General features: G+C 35.1%; 3 protein-coding genes across 4 annotated transcripts; 2 read left to right on the top strand and 1 right to left on the bottom strand.

The window, feature by feature from the left end:
- The first annotated feature begins 1845 nt into the window (after positions 1-1845).
- LOC123192543 (probable phosphoribosylformylglycinamidine synthase, chloroplastic/mitochondrial) lies at positions 1846-6950 on the top strand. Its single transcript, XM_044605127.1, has 3 exons — positions 1846-2012; positions 2246-2296; positions 2555-6950. Exons 2-3 carry the CDS (start codon positions 2255-2257, stop codon positions 6746-6748), a joined length of 4236 nt encoding a protein of 1411 aa, XP_044461062.1. The 5' UTR covers positions 1846-2012; positions 2246-2254; the 3' UTR covers positions 6749-6950.
- Positions 6951-9176: 2226 nt separating this feature from the next.
- Positions 9177-10248, bottom strand: LOC123192544 (LOB domain-containing protein 29-like). The gene is made up of 2 exons (XM_044605128.1): positions 9827-10248; positions 9177-9714 (listed from the first exon to the last, which is right to left on the bottom strand). The coding sequence occupies exons 1-2, from the start codon at positions 10103-10105 to the stop codon at positions 9337-9339; spliced, it is 657 nt and encodes a 218-aa protein (XP_044461063.1). The 5' UTR covers positions 10106-10248; the 3' UTR covers positions 9177-9336.
- A 3768-nt stretch (positions 10249-14016) lies between these two features.
- LOC123193425 (ribulose bisphosphate carboxylase/oxygenase activase, chloroplastic-like) lies at positions 14017-16736 on the top strand. Of its 2 annotated transcripts, none has more exons than XM_044606418.1 (7): positions 14017-14182; positions 14683-14999; positions 15092-15197; positions 15296-15381; positions 15477-15949; positions 16029-16346; positions 16471-16736. In XM_044606418.1, exons 1-6 carry the CDS (start codon positions 14138-14140, stop codon positions 16313-16315), a joined length of 1314 nt encoding a protein of 437 aa, XP_044462353.1. In that variant the 5' UTR covers positions 14017-14137; the 3' UTR covers positions 16316-16346; positions 16471-16736. The 2 variants fall into 2 exon arrangements, with proteins under 2 accessions (XP_044462353.1, XP_044462351.1); XM_044606416.1 differs by having other exon boundaries at positions 14018-14182; positions 16029-16310.
- The last annotated feature ends 4067 nt before the right edge of the window (positions 16737-20803 follow it).

Genomic DNA, 20803 nt, shown 5'->3' with positions numbered 1-20803 from the left:
TAAAAGAGCAAATTATTTGATGATACAACTAAACTGTGCATGTTTTGTGCCTGCTGTCATTTTTTAAACTTGTATTGATTTATATAGAAGCTAAAATTGATCTCCTTATTAAAGTCTGCTAGTTTGTGAGCATATGCATGTTTGCTTTTTCATTGAAACAAAAGCCATAAATATTCACATATAAGCCCTGAAAACTTACCAACAAGATATAAAAAAATTGTTGAGCACACAGATTCAAGAGAGAAGTATCAAAGCATATCAAATTCAATTTACAGACAAAATGCTATTGACAGATGAATCACCTATAAAAAGGCCAAGAAAAGATCAGTTCTTCAAATACTTAAATAAATACTGAAGATAAGAGAGGAAACATCAATGGAAATTTGTATGGACGAAATGCATCAGTAATCACTCAATCACATCTGAAAACCTTGCCAAATGAGGTACCTATTTCTTCAACTTGACACGATACTTGGAAGTTGGAAGTGTTTATATGCATAATTATGGAGCCTCCTCGTTAGCCATTATCTTTGGAACTCCACCAGATCTTATACAACTAAAATTAATTTAATTTTTATATTATTTTTTAATTTGAAAGCTGGCTCAATTCAGTAATCTGCTTTTAAAAAATTTAATAAAAAGAAAACTCAACCAAAAATTCAGTTTTTTAATATTTTAATTCTATAACTAAGTTGGTAAACTAGATATCTTATCTCCTAGATCACTCCTAGATACCTTTGATTAAAATAATAATACAGTTTTGAAAGTTTCTATAGTAAGTGTTCATAATGTCTCACAATCAAGACACGTTTGAATGCTATAACAATACGTTACATTCAAAAGACACTTATTTTTACAACAGGAGATGATGGATGAAGGACCCGATTTGGGAATTGATGTGGCAAAGAGTACTAGAGTCAGGTCAGAGCTAATTTTGCTTTTGTGATTGTAAGCAGTTCTAAGAGGAATCAGAACCGAAAAAACTTGAGACATCAATTGGGTTGGATTGACCTGAAGCCTTAGGAAAAAGCCCAACACGGAAAGGGCCAACTTGTTCTTATTGGCAATTAAAAATAAAAATTTAAACAAATTTTTTAATTAATTTTTTTTTTTTTAAGAAAATCACCGGCCAACCCCCCTAGGCCTAACCTATTATTATAGATAGGGTTAGATTCAAATCGAGTAAAGCTCGAGCTCATCGAACTTGTGGAAGCCAAGTTTAAACTCGATTCGAATTGTTTTTCGTTATTAAAACGATGTCGTTTTAATACATATTGGTCTAAATAATATTATTTTGTATCAAAATTTTTAATTAAAAATTTAACGTATAGTTCGAGATTGAGCTCATATATGTATGACTGACTCGTTTCGAACTTGTTCGAATTAAACTCGACTTTGAACAAACTCAATTTAAATCTAACTCTAATTATAGACACAACGTGACCCCATGTATATAAGATTGAACTGTGGGTTTTATATTTTGATCGTATCAATCTAATCCAAAAAATCATTACTATATAGACCTTGGGTCTAATTGACTATGTTGACATCAATTTGGTTTGATCCACTATCGCCTCTACCTAAAACTATTTGTCGAGGTTATAGGTGAGAATCTATCCTCACGTGATTGTGATTTTGATTCCTGTTCTCACTTTCATAGCAAAGTACCAGAATTGCTCAGCCCTAAGTTTTAGGGACCAAAATGTTATAGACAAGGATCAAAACTACTTAGAATTCGGTATGACAAATACTTAAGGCAAACTTTAGGGACGACAACGCTCTTATTCATACCAAAGAATCTTATTACTTTCATTTGTTTATTTTTTAAGGTAAGTAACTTTTAAAATTTTTAATTCTTGTGTCCGAAACGGCAAATAGCAAATGCAAAGCTATCAGTACTACCTTCACTTCTCGCTAACGCACGAAGTAGGGTTTTGCTCTCTAGAAAACAAGCACCCTAGTCACCAAAGTCTCACTGCTCACTTCACCGATTCTTTCTACTAAACTGCCAGGTCTATATCTTTTTATGTACACGTATTAAATCTGTATTTAATATTGATTTTTGCTTTTTTTTTTTGACTTTTTTAAATGGCGTGATTTCATCTTTTTTTCGGCTGTTAATCTGATCGTTCTTATAGGAGGGTTTGTTTTGTTTTTATTTTTTGATGTTGGGATGTTTGGACTTTTAATTGGAATTATGGGTTAGTGAGGATACTGATTTTTGTATGTGTTGTGGGTTTTGCAGGCTCTGTAAATGGCTGGTTTAAAAGAAATTACAGCCGCTGAGTTTTTGCAAGTAAGTTTTGATTCAGTACTATCAGTTTGGTTCCTGTGAAACTGTAAAAAATTGTTTTAGAATTGAATTATATTTTATTTGCGGACATGCACGCAAAAAAGAACAACAGTTGATGCATTTTTGAGTTTTCGCTATTTTGATGCTATGTTTATTATCATTTTCATATCATTCTCTTTTTTCTGATTCTCTGTCCTGAGGTTTTGGATTGATGTAGTACATGTGATGGTATTTTGTTTTTCTTTTAAATGTTAATAACAGGGTACGCACAGGCACACTCTTCTTTTGAATAAAAATTCTGCTGTCAAGAGGAAACAATTGTTGTGGGGCACACTATGTAATCAGAATTCGAAGTTTGGTATAACTAATAGAAGAGGCGTTTCATTGAAATTTTGTGCTCAATCAAGGCCCAGAGCTATTGTTTCTGGTAATGTTAGCAGTTCCATAGATGAACAGACAAGATTGGTGGAACAGCCCGCTGAAGAGGTTGTTCATTTCTATCGTGTTCCACTTCTTCAAGATAGTGCAACCGCTGAACTTCTCAAGTTAGTTCAAACAAAGATTTCGAACCAGATTGTTGGTTTGAAGACAGAACAATGTTTTAATATTGGTCTTGCTTCAAGTATTTCAAGTGAGAAACTTGAAGTCTTGAAGTGGCTTCTTCAAGAAACATATGAGCCGGAGAATTTGGGGGCTGAGAGCTTTCTTGAGAAGAAGAGACAAGAAGGGTTGAAATCAGTGATAATTGAGGTTGGGCCTAGGTTGTCTTTTACTACTGCATGGTCTACTAATGCTGTATCGATATGTGGGGCATGTGGGTTAACAGAGGTAACTCGTTTAGAGAGGTCCAGGAGATACTTATTGTACAGTAAGGGAGCTCTGCAAGATAATCAGATCAATGATTTTGTGGCAATGGTTCATGATCGAATGACTGAATGTGTATATGTCCAGAAGCTGACATCATTCAAGACCAGTGTGGTTCCAGAGGAAGTCAGATATGTGCCGGTGATGGAGAAGGGAAGGAAGGCGTTGGAGGAAATCAATCAGGAGATGGGTTTGGCATTTGATGAGCAAGATTTGCAGTATTACACCAGCCTTTTTATGGATGACATTAAACGGAATCCTTCAACTGTTGAATTGTTTGATATTGCACAATCTAATAGTGAGCACAGCAGGCACTGGTTTTTCACTGGGAAGATTGTCATTGATGGAAAACCTATGGATAGGACTCTTATGCAGATTGTGAAGAGCACCTTGCAGGCAAACCCAAACAATTCTGTCATTGGCTTCAAGGATAACTCAAGTGCAATCAAGGGCTTCCAAGCTAAGCAATTGCGACCAGTCCAACCTGGTTCAACTTGTCCTTTAAGTGCAAGTACATGTGACCTTGATATTTTGTTTACAGCAGAGACCCACAATTTCCCATGTGCAGTGGCACCTTACCCTGGTGCTGAGACAGGTGCAGGGGGTCGAATCAGGGATACTCATGCCACAGGAAGAGGATCTTTTGTTGTTGCATCTACAGCTGGTTACTGTGTTGGGAACCTCAATATAGAGGGGTCTTATGCTCCTTGGGAAGATCCATCTTTCACATATCCATCAAATTTGGCTTCCCCTCTTCAAATCCTTATTGATGCTAGTAACGGTGCATCAGACTATGGTAACAAATTTGGAGAGCCATTGATTCAGGGTTACACTCGAAGTTTTGGAATGAGACTCCTAAGTGGGGAAAGGCGGGAGTGGTTGAAGCCAATCATGTTCAGTGGAGGCATTGGCCAGATTGATCATACACATATATCAAAAGGAGAGCCTGAAGTTGGAATGTTGGTAGTAAAGATTGGGGGCCCTGCATATCGTATTGGAATGGGTGGTGGAGCAGCATCTAGCATGGTTAGTGGGCAGAATGATGCAGATCTTGATTTTAATGCAGTACAACGTGGAGATGCTGAGATGGCTCAAAAATTGTATCGTGTTGTTCGTGCTTGCATTGAAATGGGAGAGAATAACCCAATTATAAGCATTCATGATCAAGGAGCTGGTGGGAACTGCAATGTTGTGAAGGAAATCATATACCCTAAGGGTGCTGAAATTGATATACGTGCTATTGTAGTTGGTGATCACACTATGTCTGTTTTAGAGATATGGGGTGCAGAATATCAAGAGCAAGATGCTATCCTAGTGAAGCCTGAAAGCCGCAATCTGTTACAATCGATCTGTGAAAGAGAGAGAGTTTCAATGGCTGTTATTGGAAGCATTAGTGGTCAGGGACGTGTTGTATTAGTTGATAGCTTAGCTATTCAGAAGTGTCAGTCAAGTGGACTTCCTCTCCCTCCTCCTGCTGTGGATCTTGAGCTTGAGAAAGTACTTGGGGATATGCCTCAAAAAACCTTTGAATTTTCTCGGTTTGACCAGGCTTTGGAGCCACTTGATATTGCTCCTGGGATTACAGTGATGGATTCACTGAAGAGGGTATTAAGACTTCCATCTGTCTCTTCAAAGCGATTCTTAACAACAAAGGTTGATAGGTGTGTGACAGGGCTTGTAGCACAGCAGCAAACTGTTGGCCCATTGCAAATCACTCTTGCTGATGTTGCAGTCATTGCTCAAACGTACACCAATTTGACTGGAGGTGCATGTGCCATTGGGGAGCAGCCAATCAAGGGCTTGCTGAATCCAAAAGCAATGGCAAGATTGGCAGTTGGAGAAGCGCTTACAAATCTTGTTTGGGCAAAGGTTACTTCTCTCTCTGATGTTAAAGCAAGTGGTAATTGGATGTATGCTGCCAAGCTTGACGGGGAAGGAGCAGCCATGTATGATGCTGCATTAGCTCTTGAAGAAGCTATGATAGAACTTGGTATTGCGATTGATGGAGGAAAGGACAGTCTTTCCATGGCAGCCCATGCAGGTGGAGAGGTTGTCAAAGCTCCTGGAAATCTTGTTATTAGTGTCTATGTCACATGTCCTGACATAACAAAAACAGTGACTCCAGATTTGAAACTAGGAGACGAGGGTGTTTTACTTCACATTGATTTGGCAAAGGGAAAGCGCCGGTTGGGTGGATCTGCTCTTGCTCAGGTGTTTGACCAAGTTGGAGATGAGTCTCCTGATATCGAAGATGTTCCTTATCTTAAAAGGGTCTTTGAGGGTGTTCAGGACCTTCTTGCAGATGAACTTATATCTGCTGGTCATGATATTAGTGATGGTGGACTTTTGGTATGTGCACTGGAAATGGCATTTGCTGGGAACTATGGCATTACATTGAACTTGAAGTCAAAAGGACACAGCCTCTTTCATACACTGTTTGCGGAAGAGCTTGGTCTTGTTCTTGAGGTGAGCAAGACAAACTTGGATACTGTATTGAAAAGACTCAATGGCGCCGGTGTTTCTGGGGAGGTCATTGGACAGGTGACTGGCTCACCCACTATTGAATTGAATGTTGATGGAGTAACTCATCTGAATGAGAAGACTTCTTTAGTAAGAGACATGTGGGAGGAAACCAGTTTTGAGCTAGAAAAGTTTCAAAGATTGGCTTCTTGTGTGGAATCAGAGAAAGAAGGATTGAAGTCTAGGCATGAACCTTCTTGGGAATTGTCTTTTACACCTTCCTTCACAGATGAGAAGTATATGACTGCAACTTTGAAACCAAAAGTAGCTGTGATTCGGGAAGAAGGTAGCAACGGGGACAGAGAAATGTCAGCAGCCTTTTACGCAGCTGGTTTTGAACCATGGGATGTTACAATGTCAGAACTTCTTAATGGTGCCATCTCTCTTCAGGACTTCCGTGGAATTGCCTTTGTAGGGGGTTTTAGCTATGCTGATGTTCTTGATTCTGCAAAAGGTTGGTCTGCCTCCATTCGATTCAATCAGCCACTTCTAAATCAATTCCAGGAGTTCTATAAGCGGCCAGACACTTTTAGTCTTGGTGTTTGCAATGGTTGTCAGCTCATGGCACTGTTAGGTTGGGTTCCTGGGCCTCAAGTTGGGGGTGTGCATGGCGCTGGTGGGGACCCATCACAACCAAGGTTCATTCACAATGAGTCGGGTCGGTTTGAATGTCGCTTCACAAGTGTTGCAATAAAGGATTCACCAGCTATAATGTTCAAAGGTATGGAAGGCAGTACATTGGGTGTGTGGGCGGCCCATGGTGAGGGGCGAGCATATTTCCCCGATGATGGTGTTCTGGATCGTGTTCTTCACTCAGGTTTAGCCCCAGTAAGATACTGTGATGATGATGGGAATCCTACTGAAGCTTACCCATTTAATGTTAATGGCTCTCCCTTAGGAGTGGCAGCAATTTGTTCACCTGATGGAAGACATCTTGCGATGATGCCGCATCCAGAGCGCTGCTTTTTGATGTGGCAATTCCCATGGTATCCGAAGGACTGGACTGTGGATAAGAAAGGTCCAAGCCCTTGGTTAAAGATGTTCCAAAATGCCAGAGAATGGTGTTCATGAGCTGGTTTGGTTTCTGCCTTCATTGTCTGATGATTCAGCATCACTAAATAAAAACACAAGGACTATAGGGTTTATGAAGTGAGTTGTATTTGGCTCAATTCTCTGATTTAACCCAATTTCAGCAAATGTGCAAGATTTTTATTTTTATTTTTTTTGCAAAATTACAGATTAAAGATGAATAGAAGTGGGCCTTAAATTTTCATTTTCTTATGTTCCCTTCAGAATTGGAATTCAGCATTTCTTTTTACCATCTATGCGATTGTTTGCTTGCATGGCCATGAACACACTGACTCAAAAATTGCTCTTCATATTTGAATTAATTTAACATGGCATGGCATGAAATATTCTAACAGATCAGTTGATGGATCATAATCTGTAATCATAATCTGCTAACTCTAGTTGTCAACTTAGCTCTACTTTAGGGTTTTGGGTTCTCTCCTTTAATATGTTCATTTCCTACTCTAATTAAGACACTTAGATTAGAACCTGTTACCAAGAGAGTGAGGGAATAATACTTTGGTGATCAGTGAGTTGTATTTGGAGAAAGTTTGAATTCTATCATTATGATGTGCTTGTTCTCTGATTAATTCCACGGTCACACTGAGTCTACTGGTTCTGGTCTTGATTGTTTAACAAGGCATCTGCTATACAGCTTGATGTATTGATCAATTCTCTAATGGATTTCTGTTGCTGCATCACTGATTCTGATTTTTTTGTGCTTGCTATGTCATTGGTATGGTGTGCCTGATCTCCATAGCTGCTGCTGTTCATCACTTTTGCCATCATTGAGAAATTGTCTCACCTCCTGTTTTTTATGAGTATTGGTGTGTACTGATTTTTCGTTTTGGTTATACAGTTGTTATTTGTTGCTTCTGCTGCTGTTTCTTTTCTATTAGTCTCTGCATTTGTTGTATTCATTGTTTCTCCTATTGCTCTAGAGGTCATTATGATTACTTTCTCGTTGAAATACTGTTGGTACTCTGATGCTGTATCTGCAAGTTTCTCTTATGCCTTGTTACTCTAACTCATCTCTTTAACTCTCAGCTCTACTTCGTCCCTTCTTTTTGTTATTTTACTGGTGCTACTTTCCACTACTTGCCTTATGAATTTCATTCTGCTGGTGAGCAGTACCACTCAGTTTTTTTTACTGACGAATCTGTGTCTTTTTTTAAGGCAATCAGTGTAGTTTGAATGAATCTCTTTTGAGACTCTGTTTCCCTTGCTTGTATTGGTTCTGGTATTTGTTGATCATGCTCTGTTCCATTCAGATTGTTCGTCTTGAGAGATAAAGTTTGTTTTGGTAATCAGCATAGTTCAGATCTTTTTTAATTGATTGTTCCTGAGATTGTATTCTTTGCTTGTAGTGGATTTGTTATTTGTTGATTTTGCTCAGTATCACCCAGGTTGCTCCTCTTGCAAGGCAAGTCTTTTTTTGGATTTGTTACTCGTTGATTTTCCTCAGTACCACTCAGGTTGTTCCTCTTGCAAGGTAAGTTTTATTTTTAACAAAATAAAAACTCTATTTGTGTTGTCTTTTTTTTTTTTTTCTTCTGTCTGCACTTCCACTCTTTGTATACTAAAGCATTTTCCTTATGACCAGTGTCACTTATTTCTCTTACATCATAGAAATTTGGCTTGTGTTGATAACACTATAGGTTCAGCTTATCAACAAATTGGACTACTCCGATTGACACCTTAACCTTTGGTGTTTCCTCATGGCATTTCTCTCATTGCTGGAGCCTATGGTATTTCCGAGCCTGCTCTGGGTTTGTCTCTCCAGGGTTTTTTGGCTTAGTCAACTAACTCTTGGTGTTCCTTATCCCAACAACGCTAGGTCCTTGATTGTTTCAAAAAAAAAAAAACAAAATCATTTAGACAAAAAAAAAAACCTCGAAATGTTCAAGTTCAATAGATTGAAGACAGACAAGCTCAAGAGGGGGATATCAGTGTATCAGCCCGAAAATGTTCAAGCACAAATGTTGAAGTCAAGCTTAAGTGGGGATATTATCATATTAGTGTATTGGGGAGTGCAATGCAAGGCTCAAATTGTGGTGTCCTTTTTAAAGTTTGTCAAGGCTCAAGTGTAGGAAAAAATTGTACAGGTTAACTTTGTAATTTGCTCATAATGGTAACCGTTCCGTTAAAGATAATGATAAAAATTCGTTACATCCAAACACTGTAACAAATTTTTATTCATTTTTCAATAAAACCCACCCTGCTTTATTCTAGAATGCTCTCAACTCTCTCCCCCTCCTTGCGTAATCCTTCTATGACAGCTGAAGTTCAATTAAGCCAACACCTTTCATAGGGAGAATAAAGGTAATTTACACGATTAATATAACGAGAAGGACAGTACGAGAATTATATAATTCTAGACATTACGAGTATATCATGCCAATTTTGCCCCTGATTGATATGACTTTTGTTTTGACATGTCTAACATATTTATCGCATCATTCTATTATTATTATATGGCCACCAAATTAAGTCTTACAGTACCAGAGGAACAAAATTGAGATATTTACTCGGTAAAGGTGATATCATTACAGAGTAAGTAACTTGTTTTCATGTGGTTGTTGAGCTCACGGCTAATCTTGCAGGAATCTCTGTAAATATGTAATATTCTCTTGGTCCATTTCTTCCAGGAATTTCTGTAAATAATCAGGGCTAGACTCAGGAAGAATGTTTTGTTCTTCCCATTCGTTAATGGAAGGAATCTGTATGTTCATTGGGGTATCAAAAGCTTGAGTCGCATTTGTATCTCCTACATGGTTTAGCTGTCCAGCTTCAGCCTGTTGATTCTGATAGTTTTGCGTGTTCATGGCGTCTGGATAAGGAGAAAAATATGGCTGAATGCATAGAAATTCATTAGGTGCTTGAGAACTTCCACTGCAAACAACACCAACCGTTTGATTTGCAGCCATTTGGTTTCCAAGAAGTTCTATTTCCTCTTGTAAGCTAGCCACCTGCAGGGCAAAAATAACATAATCTATAAGCATTCGTTCAAGTTCCACAATTCAGGATTTACTTGGAAGACAAGAAATACTACTCATTTGATGTCACAGGATTTATGGAAACCTGTTGTTGAAGGGCGAAAATCTGCGCAACACAGCCGTAGATAGGATCTCGCATTCGAGCCAATGCCTCATAAGAAATGGTTATTGCAGCATCACTTCGGTAGTGAACTGGTAAGTGAAGTAATAGCTTAGAGACGTTGCTTGCACCAAACACTTTATGGACTGCTGCAAAATGGGATGCAGCTTGTTCATAGCAGAAGTAAGGGGCAAAGACACAATCATTTGTGCATCTTCTTCTCAGAAATTTGCATGCTCCACACGAAGAGCCAAACCCTGTCATTGTCCTCAGCTTTTTCTTATTCTCTGTGTGAATGATGTTTTTACTGGTGCTCTTGCTATTGGACTTGTTTATTTAGGATAAGAAGTCCAAGTTTAACTCTTTATAACAATCATGAGAGAGCTGGATGTTCTTTTTGTTGTGGCTAGGGACAATTCTCACTTTAGTTAAAAAGTTGGTTTCTTTTAGGTCTCCTTTGTGGCCTACATTTTCATTCTCAAATTTGGTAGCCTTTCCTAATTTATGCCTTAAAAGGGTTCTTTTGAATAAAGATTCTTCATGAATGACACTTTGTGCAAAGACCTAATCATCATCATTAAGAACTGGGCTCTAAAAATGAGATATAATTGCCTGAAACAGTACTTTTTCAAGTTAAAAAAAGTTATCATGTACACACCAAGAATTATCATTTCTCCCTTTACAAATCCTGAAAGGATAGTTAAACTTACAAGACTAGGATCTGCATATATGGAGATTCCCAGCTAACTCTGCAACTTTCTGAATGTTGATTAGATGATGAATCAAAATAACTTATGCTGGTTGGGTTCAAAGTTCAGTATTTGCAAGATGAGTTTTGATGACAAAATCCATCAATGAGAAATACCCAAAATTAGAGGAAAATTTCTATACAAGAAGTAAGGATCTGCATATATCAAAAACATACATCTATAGTTATATCATTAACTTGTCTAGAAGTAATTTGACAGATGATAGTATGAGAATTAAAACTATCATCCATAATTAAAAATAGATACACTTAAATTTTAATACATTGAATCTAGATTTTTAAAGAAATATATTGATTGCGTTATCCCATAAAAAATGATGTTGAGTAAATTGTTGAAATAGTTGGAACTGTCAAAACTCATTCTTCTCACTATTTTCAGATGGAATGATTTATACACACTTTGAGTGAGTCGATGTGTAGATGACATATTTAATCGCGTTATATTGTTCACATAACTAGACATTTGATATATAATAACTAGACACTTTATTGGTGTAGTTCTTGTATAGATAAATAGTCTAACACTTATCCATTTCTTTTATATTTTACAAGTAATAAATGAGAAATAAATGCTTAGATGTAGGTCAACGAATTGCATCATGATGGGATTTATTTAGTAATTATGTTAATACAAGTTTATTTGTTATATTGATCACATATTATACCATAATTTATGTTTATGATTGTTCAATAAACATCTTTTGCATGCTCAATTTGTGAATGATGTTGGTTATTGTGATGATTCATAAATAACATGCTATGAAGTTGTTTTATTTTTGCTTATGAAAGTTAGCATCATGTTTGTTACTAAAGAATAAATAGTAATATCTCTTTTTGATGCACTATCTCTTTAGAGGATAACCATCTAAAAAGATTGTTACAGTCAAATATATTTCTTGAATCATGACATGGTAGCATCGAGTTAATGGAATTCGTTTGATGTGATTTATCTTCTATACATCAAAAAAGAACATTTCATCTGTTACTATATTATTAAATTTTATTAAGTGAATTTGATAGAGAAATAATATAAGAATCAAAACTATCGTTCTTTTATCTTTGTAAATTTTTGTTATTTATAAAACAAAAGAAATGTGTTATTAAGTAATAAGAGAAAATAGACACACACATTCTAGAACAATGAAAGTAAATATTTAAAAAAATTTATTTATAATGTTATTTTATAAAAATAAGAGATGATTGTGAAAACAATTAGAACTATTAAAACCCATTTTTCTCTTATTTTTAATATATAGGATGATTTTTACTAATATTTTAAATTAACTTGCATGTGGATAAAATATCTGCCCATTGTATGTTCTTGTATGATTAGTCCTTCAACTATATAAATGCAATTATTGCATATTCTATCGGCACATTAAGATAAGAATAAATATTGAGTAAGTGTTTCAAAAGATGATTTTAGTCAAAATCAAGTCACAGTTGTTGATGCATTACGGCTGAAAGTCACAGTTATCAAATGAGAACAAGTTTACGTGGTTTTATCTGCAAAATTCTAGAGCTCAGAGATTTGACACGCAATGCATGAGCCATGGCGGCTATTTGTCTTTGTCTGTGGTAAATTCCCTGGAATTACGCAATTTTTAATCCCATATTAGCCTGGCTTAGTTAATAATTCTCCATTGTTTATCATATCCTATCACTTAATCAGGTTGTGTTGTTTCCCACTTTACAATGAGTGGGTGATAAAGAGAGTTGAAACAGAAGGAACTGATCCAATTCCCAGGAAAATAAAGGCTAAATCAGCAACAAACTGGCATCAGATAAAGACCATCCACAGTGATCAAACAGGTGCTATTTTAGCTTATCCATTTCTTGTGCTTCATGGCTCTAGAAGTAAAGTGGGAATCAGCAAACTAGACAGAGGCAGACAAAATGCTATCACATTGACATTGAGTTGAATTTGACACCACCAACATTCCCACTTTGTGTCTTTTCAAAAACTGATGTGTAAACTTTTGATTTGTTATTTGGAATGAAATTAAGGGCTGCAGGACAGGAGGGAAGTGTGATGGCATGGTGGAGAGTTACTTTTCGGCTTTCGAGATTAACGATGAAAGTGTCTTTCTTTATCATGTTCAATTATATATCTCTTTCTTTTTTATTTAATCTGTAAATGCTTGGCTTACTTGCTAGTTTTTGCCTTGGAGTTCACATGAACTCCGGTTAAACCCCATTTCTAGGTTTTAGCTTAGAATTATGCCATTGCAGTTTCTTCATTCTTTCTGTTCATTTCTTCTTCTGCAAATTTGAGCTGTCAACGAAAACTTCTCCAAGGTTCTGTTTTTGTTTGACGAGAAAAGAACCGCAAATTGCTACAACATTAAATTAATAGAGTTGAAGTAAAGGTTCCTCTGGGTCAATTTTTGGTGCATCAGATTTTATCATTTTGAGAATTTAATACTGTACAGTTGAAGGTTAGAACAACAAACATAAATTAAAGCTAATCTAATCAAAGTATTGTTAGTATTATTGACCAAACATATTTTTACAGTTATGTTATTTAATATAATGTTTAAGAATTAAGATTTAACTAATCATATCAAACAGGAAAAACTTTAAATCTAATATCTGACTGTATAATCATAATCTTGATATAGAGTTAGAAGGTTTCAAACTCAAACCTTTTTGCTCTGGGATTTCACACTTTGTCTTTCAAGCTAGCCTATGCCCTGAGAATCACATAGTTGATAGGCCTCGAAATGATGCATACTGATGAACACTTTGCACTACCGAGAAGCAGAGGCAAAGTGTAGGTCCCTGAAAAAAGACCAGTTATTTTGTTTCCAATTGAATGTGTTTTGGGCCTGTTTTGGGACCATAATTGGAGCTCATTTATGCAATATTATGTGAGGTAGTTGGTAAACTGAGCCTTGATTATTGCTTTCACAATTCCAAATCCATTCTTAGGAAGGAATGTGACTCATTATTTATCCAAAAAAAAAAAAAAAACCCGGTTTATACGTATATTTCTTTTTCAACTGTTGCTTTCTAATGGGACCAAAAGAAGAGTAAGGCTTGGGTTAGACCCAAGCGCATGCATCACCGGCCTCTGATATTTTTCTATAAAAACGAAGAGATAATGAAACTAAAGAAATCAAGAACAGTTTAGCACCTCAAATGCAAAATTATCTTTTCCACAAAAATTAACTCTGAAAAATACGGAACATAGAGACAAATAGAAATAGCCCATAATCAGACTCTGTTTTTGCTTGTGTGGTAACAGAAATAACCTAAATTTAAGTGGCAAAGAATAAATAGGACCCAAAAGCCAACATCCATTCGCCACGTGTTCGCCATGCAATCTTCATTGTGTGGACACTAAGAACTCGATAACTGATCCTAAAGATTGATCGATTTTGGAACACTCATACAAACCACTATAAGTTTTCACTCCACGCTTCAGTTTTCTGATCTACTCAAAGAACAAATCTGCCTTGATTTTCGTTGCACTCAGCTGCAACTCTCTCTCTATCTCCCTTGTGTTCAGTCTCACCAGTATTCTCATGGCTGCTGCTGTCTCCACCGTTGGTGCTGTCAACAGAACCCCGGTACTCTACTTTATTGGACATGCGTGTTCATATATATGTGTGTGTGTGTGTGTGTGTGCGCGCGCGCATAATTCGCCTTAGAGACTGATATTATGCTTTTCTGTTGTGTTATTTTGCATATGTGTTCATGCTGATACATGGTTTTACTTCATATTATTATACTTATGTAACTTATGTGCGTAAATATATTGCTACATATTGCATATGTACTTGTATGCGTGCTGGTGAATCAGGTGTTCACATGAAATTGGAAATCCAATTGGTGCTCATGAATTATCCGAAGTCTCAACCTATGGCTTTATTTGATCTAAACTTAACATTTAAGAGGTTGTTGAACTGTTTGAAGCTCGGATGCTTTTATACACGTGGCAATATGTATAAGTAATGTGCTCTTATAGGCATGCAACGTTCTTTTTATCTCAAAAATAGCTTAATTTGATTGTATGCATGATTGAAAATCCTTAGTGACGGTTTCACAAGAGTCGTAATTTTTGTTGCAGTTGAGTTTGAATGGGTCTGGTGGTGGATCGTCTGCGCCAACCTCTGCTTTCTTGGGAACCAGCTTGAAGAAAGTGAGTTCAAGATTCACAAACTCTAAGATCCCTTCTGGGAGTTTCAAGATCAACGCTGAATATGATGAGAAGAAGCAGACCAAGACGGACAGATGGAAGGGCCTTGGCACTGACACTTCTGATGACCAACAAGACATCACCAGAGGAAAGGGTATGGTCGACTCCCTCTTCCAAGCCCCCATGGATACGGGAACTCACTACGCCGTCATGAATTCTTATGACTACATAAGCCAGGGTCTTCGCCAGTCAGTATCAATTTCATATTGCTTATGATTTAAGTTTAATTATCAAGAAATTTGATTTTATACTGATTTATTGCTTGACGATGATTCTTTAGATACAACTTGGACAACAACATGGATGGCTTCTACATTGCCCCTGCTTTCATGGACAAGCTTGTTGTTCACATCTCTAAGAACTTCATGACCTTGCCTAACATTAAGGTGTCTAGTTAATTATATCCGATCAAACAAATTCTTTCTGCAAGTTAATGAACTACAACACACTTGATTTAACAATTTTCACAATTTGTTCTTTACAGGTTCCTCTCATCTTGGGTATCTGGGGAGGAAAAGGTCAAGGAAAATCATTCCAATGTGAGCTGGTGTTCGCCAAGATGGGCATTAAGTGAGTTAAGAGGACAAATCTTTTATTAGTTGAACAACACACATATAAATTCACATGCGTTTATGTGTTTGATACATAATGGTGATGAATTTCAGCCCAATCATGATGAGTGCCGGAGAATTGGAAAGCGGAAACGCCGGAGAACCCGCTAAGTTGATCAGGCAAAGGTACCGTGAGGCAGCTGATATGATCAAGAAGGGAAAAATGTGCGTTCTCTTCATCAACGATCTTGATGCCGGAGCTGGTCGTCTCGGTGGAACAACCCAATACACAGTTAACAACCAAATGGTTAATGCTACTCTGATGAACATTGCTGATAACCCAACAAGCGTCCAGCTCCCTGGTATGTACAACAAGGAGGAAAACCCCCGTGTCCCCATCATCGTCACTGGCAACGATTTCTCTACATTGTATGCTCCGCTCATCCGTGATGGCCGTATGGAGAAGTTCTACTGGGCACCCACCAGGGAAGACCGCATTGGCGTCTGCAAGGGTATTTTCAGAACTGACAATGTCGCTGATGATGACATTGTAAGGCTTGTCGATACCTTCCCCGGTCAATCCATCGGTATTTCATCGTATTTTAAAAACAAATTACAAATTTTTTTTTTCCGAAAAGGGTTATGGTAATTACTGTACTTTGGCAGATTTCTTCGGTGCTCTGAGGGCCAGAGTTTACGACGATGAAGTGAGAAAGTGGGTTTCCGGAGTTGGTGTTGACACCATTGGGAAGAAGCTTGTGAACTCAAAGGAAGGACCACCAACATTTGAGCAGCCAAAGATGACAATTGAGAAGCTCATGGAATATGGAAACATGCTTGTCCAAGAGCAAGAGAATGTGAAGAGAGTCCAATTGGCTGACAAGTATTTGAGCGAGGCTGCTCTTGGTGAAGAAAATGAAGATGCTATTCAGAGAGGAACTTTCTATGGTTAGCTCCCATCCTATCTAGAGGCCCTAATGGGAGGTTTGCATTTTATATGTATATATGAATTAAATTCTTGCAAACTTGGTCGAAATCAACTCAATAAATAGAGTAAAATGGAAACCAAGAGAAAAAACTAACTGCTAGTTGTTATTGGATTGTGCAGGCAAAGCAGCCCAGCAAGTGAGTGTGCCAGTTCCTGAAGGATGTACTGATCCAAATGCAGAAAACTTTGATCCAACCGCAAGAAGTGATGATGGAAGTTGCCTTTATTAATTCTAGGGATAATGGACGGAGGAAGAAGCACTTACTAAGAATTGTGAGATATTAAATAATTCATAATGTTTTGTTACCCCTCTTTAGGAACCTCTAATTTTGTGCTGTGATTACATTATATTCAATCCTGAAAGTGCTTTCGTCTCTTACCATCAACATTAACCTGTGCGTTTTGCCTTATGCTTTCGGTTTGCTTTTTTCGTATGGGATCCACTTATGTTTTTAAAATCAGATCAGACTGATCAATTTAATCTATTAAATCTCGAACTAGTCTATAATTCAGTTTAATTTCATAATATAATATGATCTATATATAAATATTGATTTGTTTTGAATTCAGCTAAATTTAGCAAACCTATTGAATCGGAAAAAAATTATTTAAAACCAATAAAATTGGGTTTACATAATATTACATAATTTTTATCTTATTAAAACTTAAAAGATTTATAATTTGTAAGGTTTTAATTAAATTAATAATTAATTTTTTCTTTATATATATAATGAAACATCAATTATTTAATTAATATATTTGAAATTATATTTTATATGTTTTATGTTTCAAAAATATGATAAATATTTGATACTATTTTAAAAAATATATAATTATTTAACAATAAATAAAATCAGTTGACTGTTTAATTAAATTATAAATTAATGAGATAACTAATTTGATCATTAATCCGATTTTCAAAACAGTGATATCCACCTCAATTTATATTATGCCTTTGAGTGCATTGGACTGGTGGGAGTCCAGCAGGTGTTTGGGCCAGGCCTAGTCCGTTTAGGTTCGGTTTATTAATATTAAAATCTGTGGGTATTATAAATAAAATCAAGGCAAAACATTAGGGTGAGGGATAAGGTAGATAAATAATTCTTAGTTGAGAAAGTGAAGTGAGAAGCAATTCATAATAAATAATATATTATTATTATTTAATTAAATAATTTTAAATTACAAATAAAAAATATTTAATTATATAATAATATATTATATTATTATTCATCTGATGTGACAACCTTCTTTGAAAATTGATGTAGTTGTTGACTTTCTTTCAACCTAATAAATTCCAATACACAGTAAGGGAAAGACGAAGAGCATCCCACCTGTAAAATCAAATAATTTTAAATTATTTAAGAAGACCAAATCAAATCGCCATTGAAGTCCAACCATCGAGCAAAAAGGAACGAGATTCATCAAGTCTATAATAGTATATATAAATATTGACTTATCTTATTATTTTATATATATATATATATATTTTCAAATTTGACTTGATTTCTTTTTGTTTTGAATCCCAACAAATTGGGTTTGACTTGTGTGTTTGGTTGTCAAGATAATGACTTTATGAGCCGGATCAACTAACGGATGCACAATGACCATCTCCGTTTATTATGCCCCAATCTCCCAAACCTAGTTGTCATTTGTTTAGAATTATAAAGTTGGAATATGAAAATATTTTCCCCATGACCACAATAGTTATATTATTATATACCTGGTTAGTATGTATAGGAATGGAAAAAAACGGTTTAATAATTATATGGTTATGATATAATAAAAAATATGTTTATAAGAAAAGAGTCACAAAATTTAGATATGAAAAAAAATAAAATATATATATATATATATATATGAGTTTAATATGATATATTGTCAATAATACGTTTTTAAAAATACGATAAAATCAATGACAATTTTATCATTTTTCAAGGATATCTTATTTAAAATCAATATAATAATTCATATGTAAAGTATTTAATTGATTATTAAAATTAATATAATATAATATATCATATTCAATCACTATACCAATACGTGAATATACAATAAGATTAATGAGATATCAATATCTCAAATCAATAAGTATGACAAAGTTACAAACAAGTAAAGAAAATGATAATAAAAGTTTACTTTTTCGAAGAATAACGAAAGTGAAGGGTTACGCTAGATAAAAAGAAAAACATTGATTTGGTATAAAAAATTATATGAAAAAATTTTTATTGCTACCGTAAAAATGAACTTGATGCAATGAATGAAATGGTTAGAGATTTTAAAAAATGAGTTTTTTTTTTTGTTGGCATTATGATAATTAACTGAAAATTAAAAAGATATTTTGGTACTTTAGGCTTAGACATTGAAATAACATCATTTAAAAAAATAGAAAATGAATAAAACAGTTGTTTAATACGAAAAACGTTTAAAATACGCATTTAATATGTTTTTATTTAAAATTTTAAAATATCGTGTTTAATATACAAATTAAACGAGAATACAAATTATTCATGTTTTTGTCATCCACATTATAAATGACACATTTAAGCAAATTCTACATCGACAAAGTATAAGAGAGATATTGGGTATATTTGTATTTTGTCTATGTATCTCACATCAGTTAACGATGAAAGGATTTGACTGGTTGAATAACTTGTAAGATCTTTAAACTGTCAAAACGCATTTTTAAGTTGCAAAGTTAAAAAACAAAACCATGATAGATTTTATGTCTAGAGTAGACAATTTCTTAACAGTGAGTCAAACTATTGAAACATAGATGTTACAAATGGTATCAAAGCAGTTCTGCATGTCCTTTTGAAAGATGGTAGGGCAAACATCAGTAAGAACGTTGAGTCCCGACAAAGCACGAGAGAAGTTGATGAGCTTACAGGTTTTAATCTTTACACTGATAAGCGCAATATATTTCCAACATTATATGAGAGTATGAACCAAATGATGGGTCTAATAATCTAAAGTTTCGTCTAATATGTTTTTTTGATACAAGTGACAATGTACTCGTTTAAAAACAAACTCAACCAAATAGTGAGTCTAACAATCAATGGGGATCACACTTTAAGAGAATGTTAGTCTCACATCTAATAAATACAATATAAGTGAATAATATATATAAGTATAAAAGATCAAATCTTACATAAATTAATTAATTTTGTGTAACTCAAACTATCAAGATATGCTTTAACTTATAAAGTCTATAAATAAAATCATACTAAACTATAAACCGAACTATTAGCTCAAGAATGTTACATTATTTAATCTAACTGATTCTGAAATAGTTGGTTGGTTGTGCTTTCGTTGTCATAATTATTTACACAAATTAGTTGCGCTTTCGCTGTCATAATTATTAATAAGAATAATTTAAATTCCATTCAATATTTTATACCCAGGGCTTTCAATACATCCTACTAATTATAGACTCTTCGGATGGAGTTATATTTGATCAAAGTGACGGGTGACCAAATACCACTGGCATTCTAGTGTTGGGTTTTTCTTAGTTAAAGTTTATCAAGTAATGCTGGCACATATTAAAAATCAGACCAGGGAAAATCATTTTCAAAAAAAATTATACGCATATATTTTAAATATTTTATTATATAATTAAAGAATTTTAAATTAAAAATAAAAATAATATATTATTTATATGTTTTTAAAAATTATATACAAGTAATTTTGTTTAGTCATTTTTTACTGTTATTTCCCGCGTAATCACATGTTAATACAGTTGTTACTGTTGCAGAAGGCAGCCTCAGCACCGGAAATTTTATTTTATTTTTTACAATTTGAGGGTGATGACTGATGAAAACATTACAGTTTTAAAGTCACGAGAACGATGATAGCGTCGCCATCTTCAAATCTCCATCGGAGGAAAACAAGAATCGATGCTGCAGAGGCAGCAAAAGTGGAATTAGGTTTCGTTTCCATGGGCAGACGTACAAGTCGGATCAACCGTAAGGATCATGGATGCCGTATGCTTTATGTTTTTAGCATTTATCTTGTGGTCTAATGGCCCATGCTGCTACCCATTTTCTTCACCGACGTGATGTTTATTTATTGTTCAACGATTCTGCCCTCAAACTTACTAAAAAACAAAAACGAAAACAAAGAAGCCTTTTTTCATAAAACCCCAATACATATAATGAAATCTATTCAGCACTTGCAAGTATTGAAAATAAAATTTTAACCCCTATACCGCTTTAAAAAAAAAAAAAATCATTTGAGCTGAGAAATGAGATTTTTGCCACTAAAGCCTTAACCTTTTGCTCTTTCTGATTTATAGCCGTTGTTTGACTCTCAATTATTGGTAATTGTGTGATGTCATTAGTTGTTATGGGTGTTTTATTGTGTCACTGGACATAATAAGTAGCTGTGAGAGGCTTCCAAATTTTCAACATTATTAGAGGTTAAATTTGGTATTAAAAATCTTATTTAAGGACAGATT

This window comes from Mangifera indica, chromosome 12 (genome assembly GCF_011075055.1).
Source record: "Mangifera indica cultivar Alphonso chromosome 12, CATAS_Mindica_2.1, whole genome shotgun sequence".
Classification (NCBI taxonomy): domain Eukaryota; kingdom Viridiplantae; phylum Streptophyta; class Magnoliopsida; order Sapindales; family Anacardiaceae; genus Mangifera; species Mangifera indica.
The sequence above is the reverse complement of the archived record's forward strand: the minus strand, read 5'-3'. Positions and strand labels throughout refer to the sequence as shown.

What these genes read in the sequence shown, in the direction of transcription:
- LOC123192543 (XM_044605127.1), top strand. Translation starts at nt 2,255, where the DNA reads ATGGCTGGTTTAAAAGAAATTACAGCCGCTGAGTTTTTGCAA. An exon ending in CAGCCGCTGAGTTTTTGCAA is followed by an intron (nt 2,297 to 2,554) that starts GTAAGTTTTGAT and finishes TGTTAATAACAG; the next exon opens with GGTACGCACAGGCACACTCT.
- LOC123192544 (XM_044605128.1), bottom strand. Translation starts at nt 10,105, where the DNA reads ATGACAGGGTTTGGCTCTTCGTGTGGAGCATGCAAATTTCTGAGAAGA. An exon ending in TTTTCGCCCTTCAACAACAG is followed by an intron (nt 9,715 to 9,826) that starts GTTTCCATAAAT and finishes TTTGCCCTGCAG; the next exon opens with GTGGCTAGCTTACAAGAGGA.
- LOC123193425 (XM_044606416.1), top strand. Translation starts at nt 14,138, where the DNA reads ATGGCTGCTGCTGTCTCCACCGTTGGTGCTGTCAACAGAACCCCG. An exon ending in ATAAGCCAGGGTCTTCGCCA is followed by an intron (nt 15,000 to 15,091) that starts GTCAGTATCAAT and finishes ATGATTCTTTAG; the next exon opens with ATACAACTTGGACAACAACA. An exon ending in TCAGAGAGGAACTTTCTATG is followed by an intron (nt 16,311 to 16,470) that starts GTTAGCTCCCAT and finishes TGGATTGTGCAG; the next exon opens with GCAAAGCAGCCCAGCAAGTG.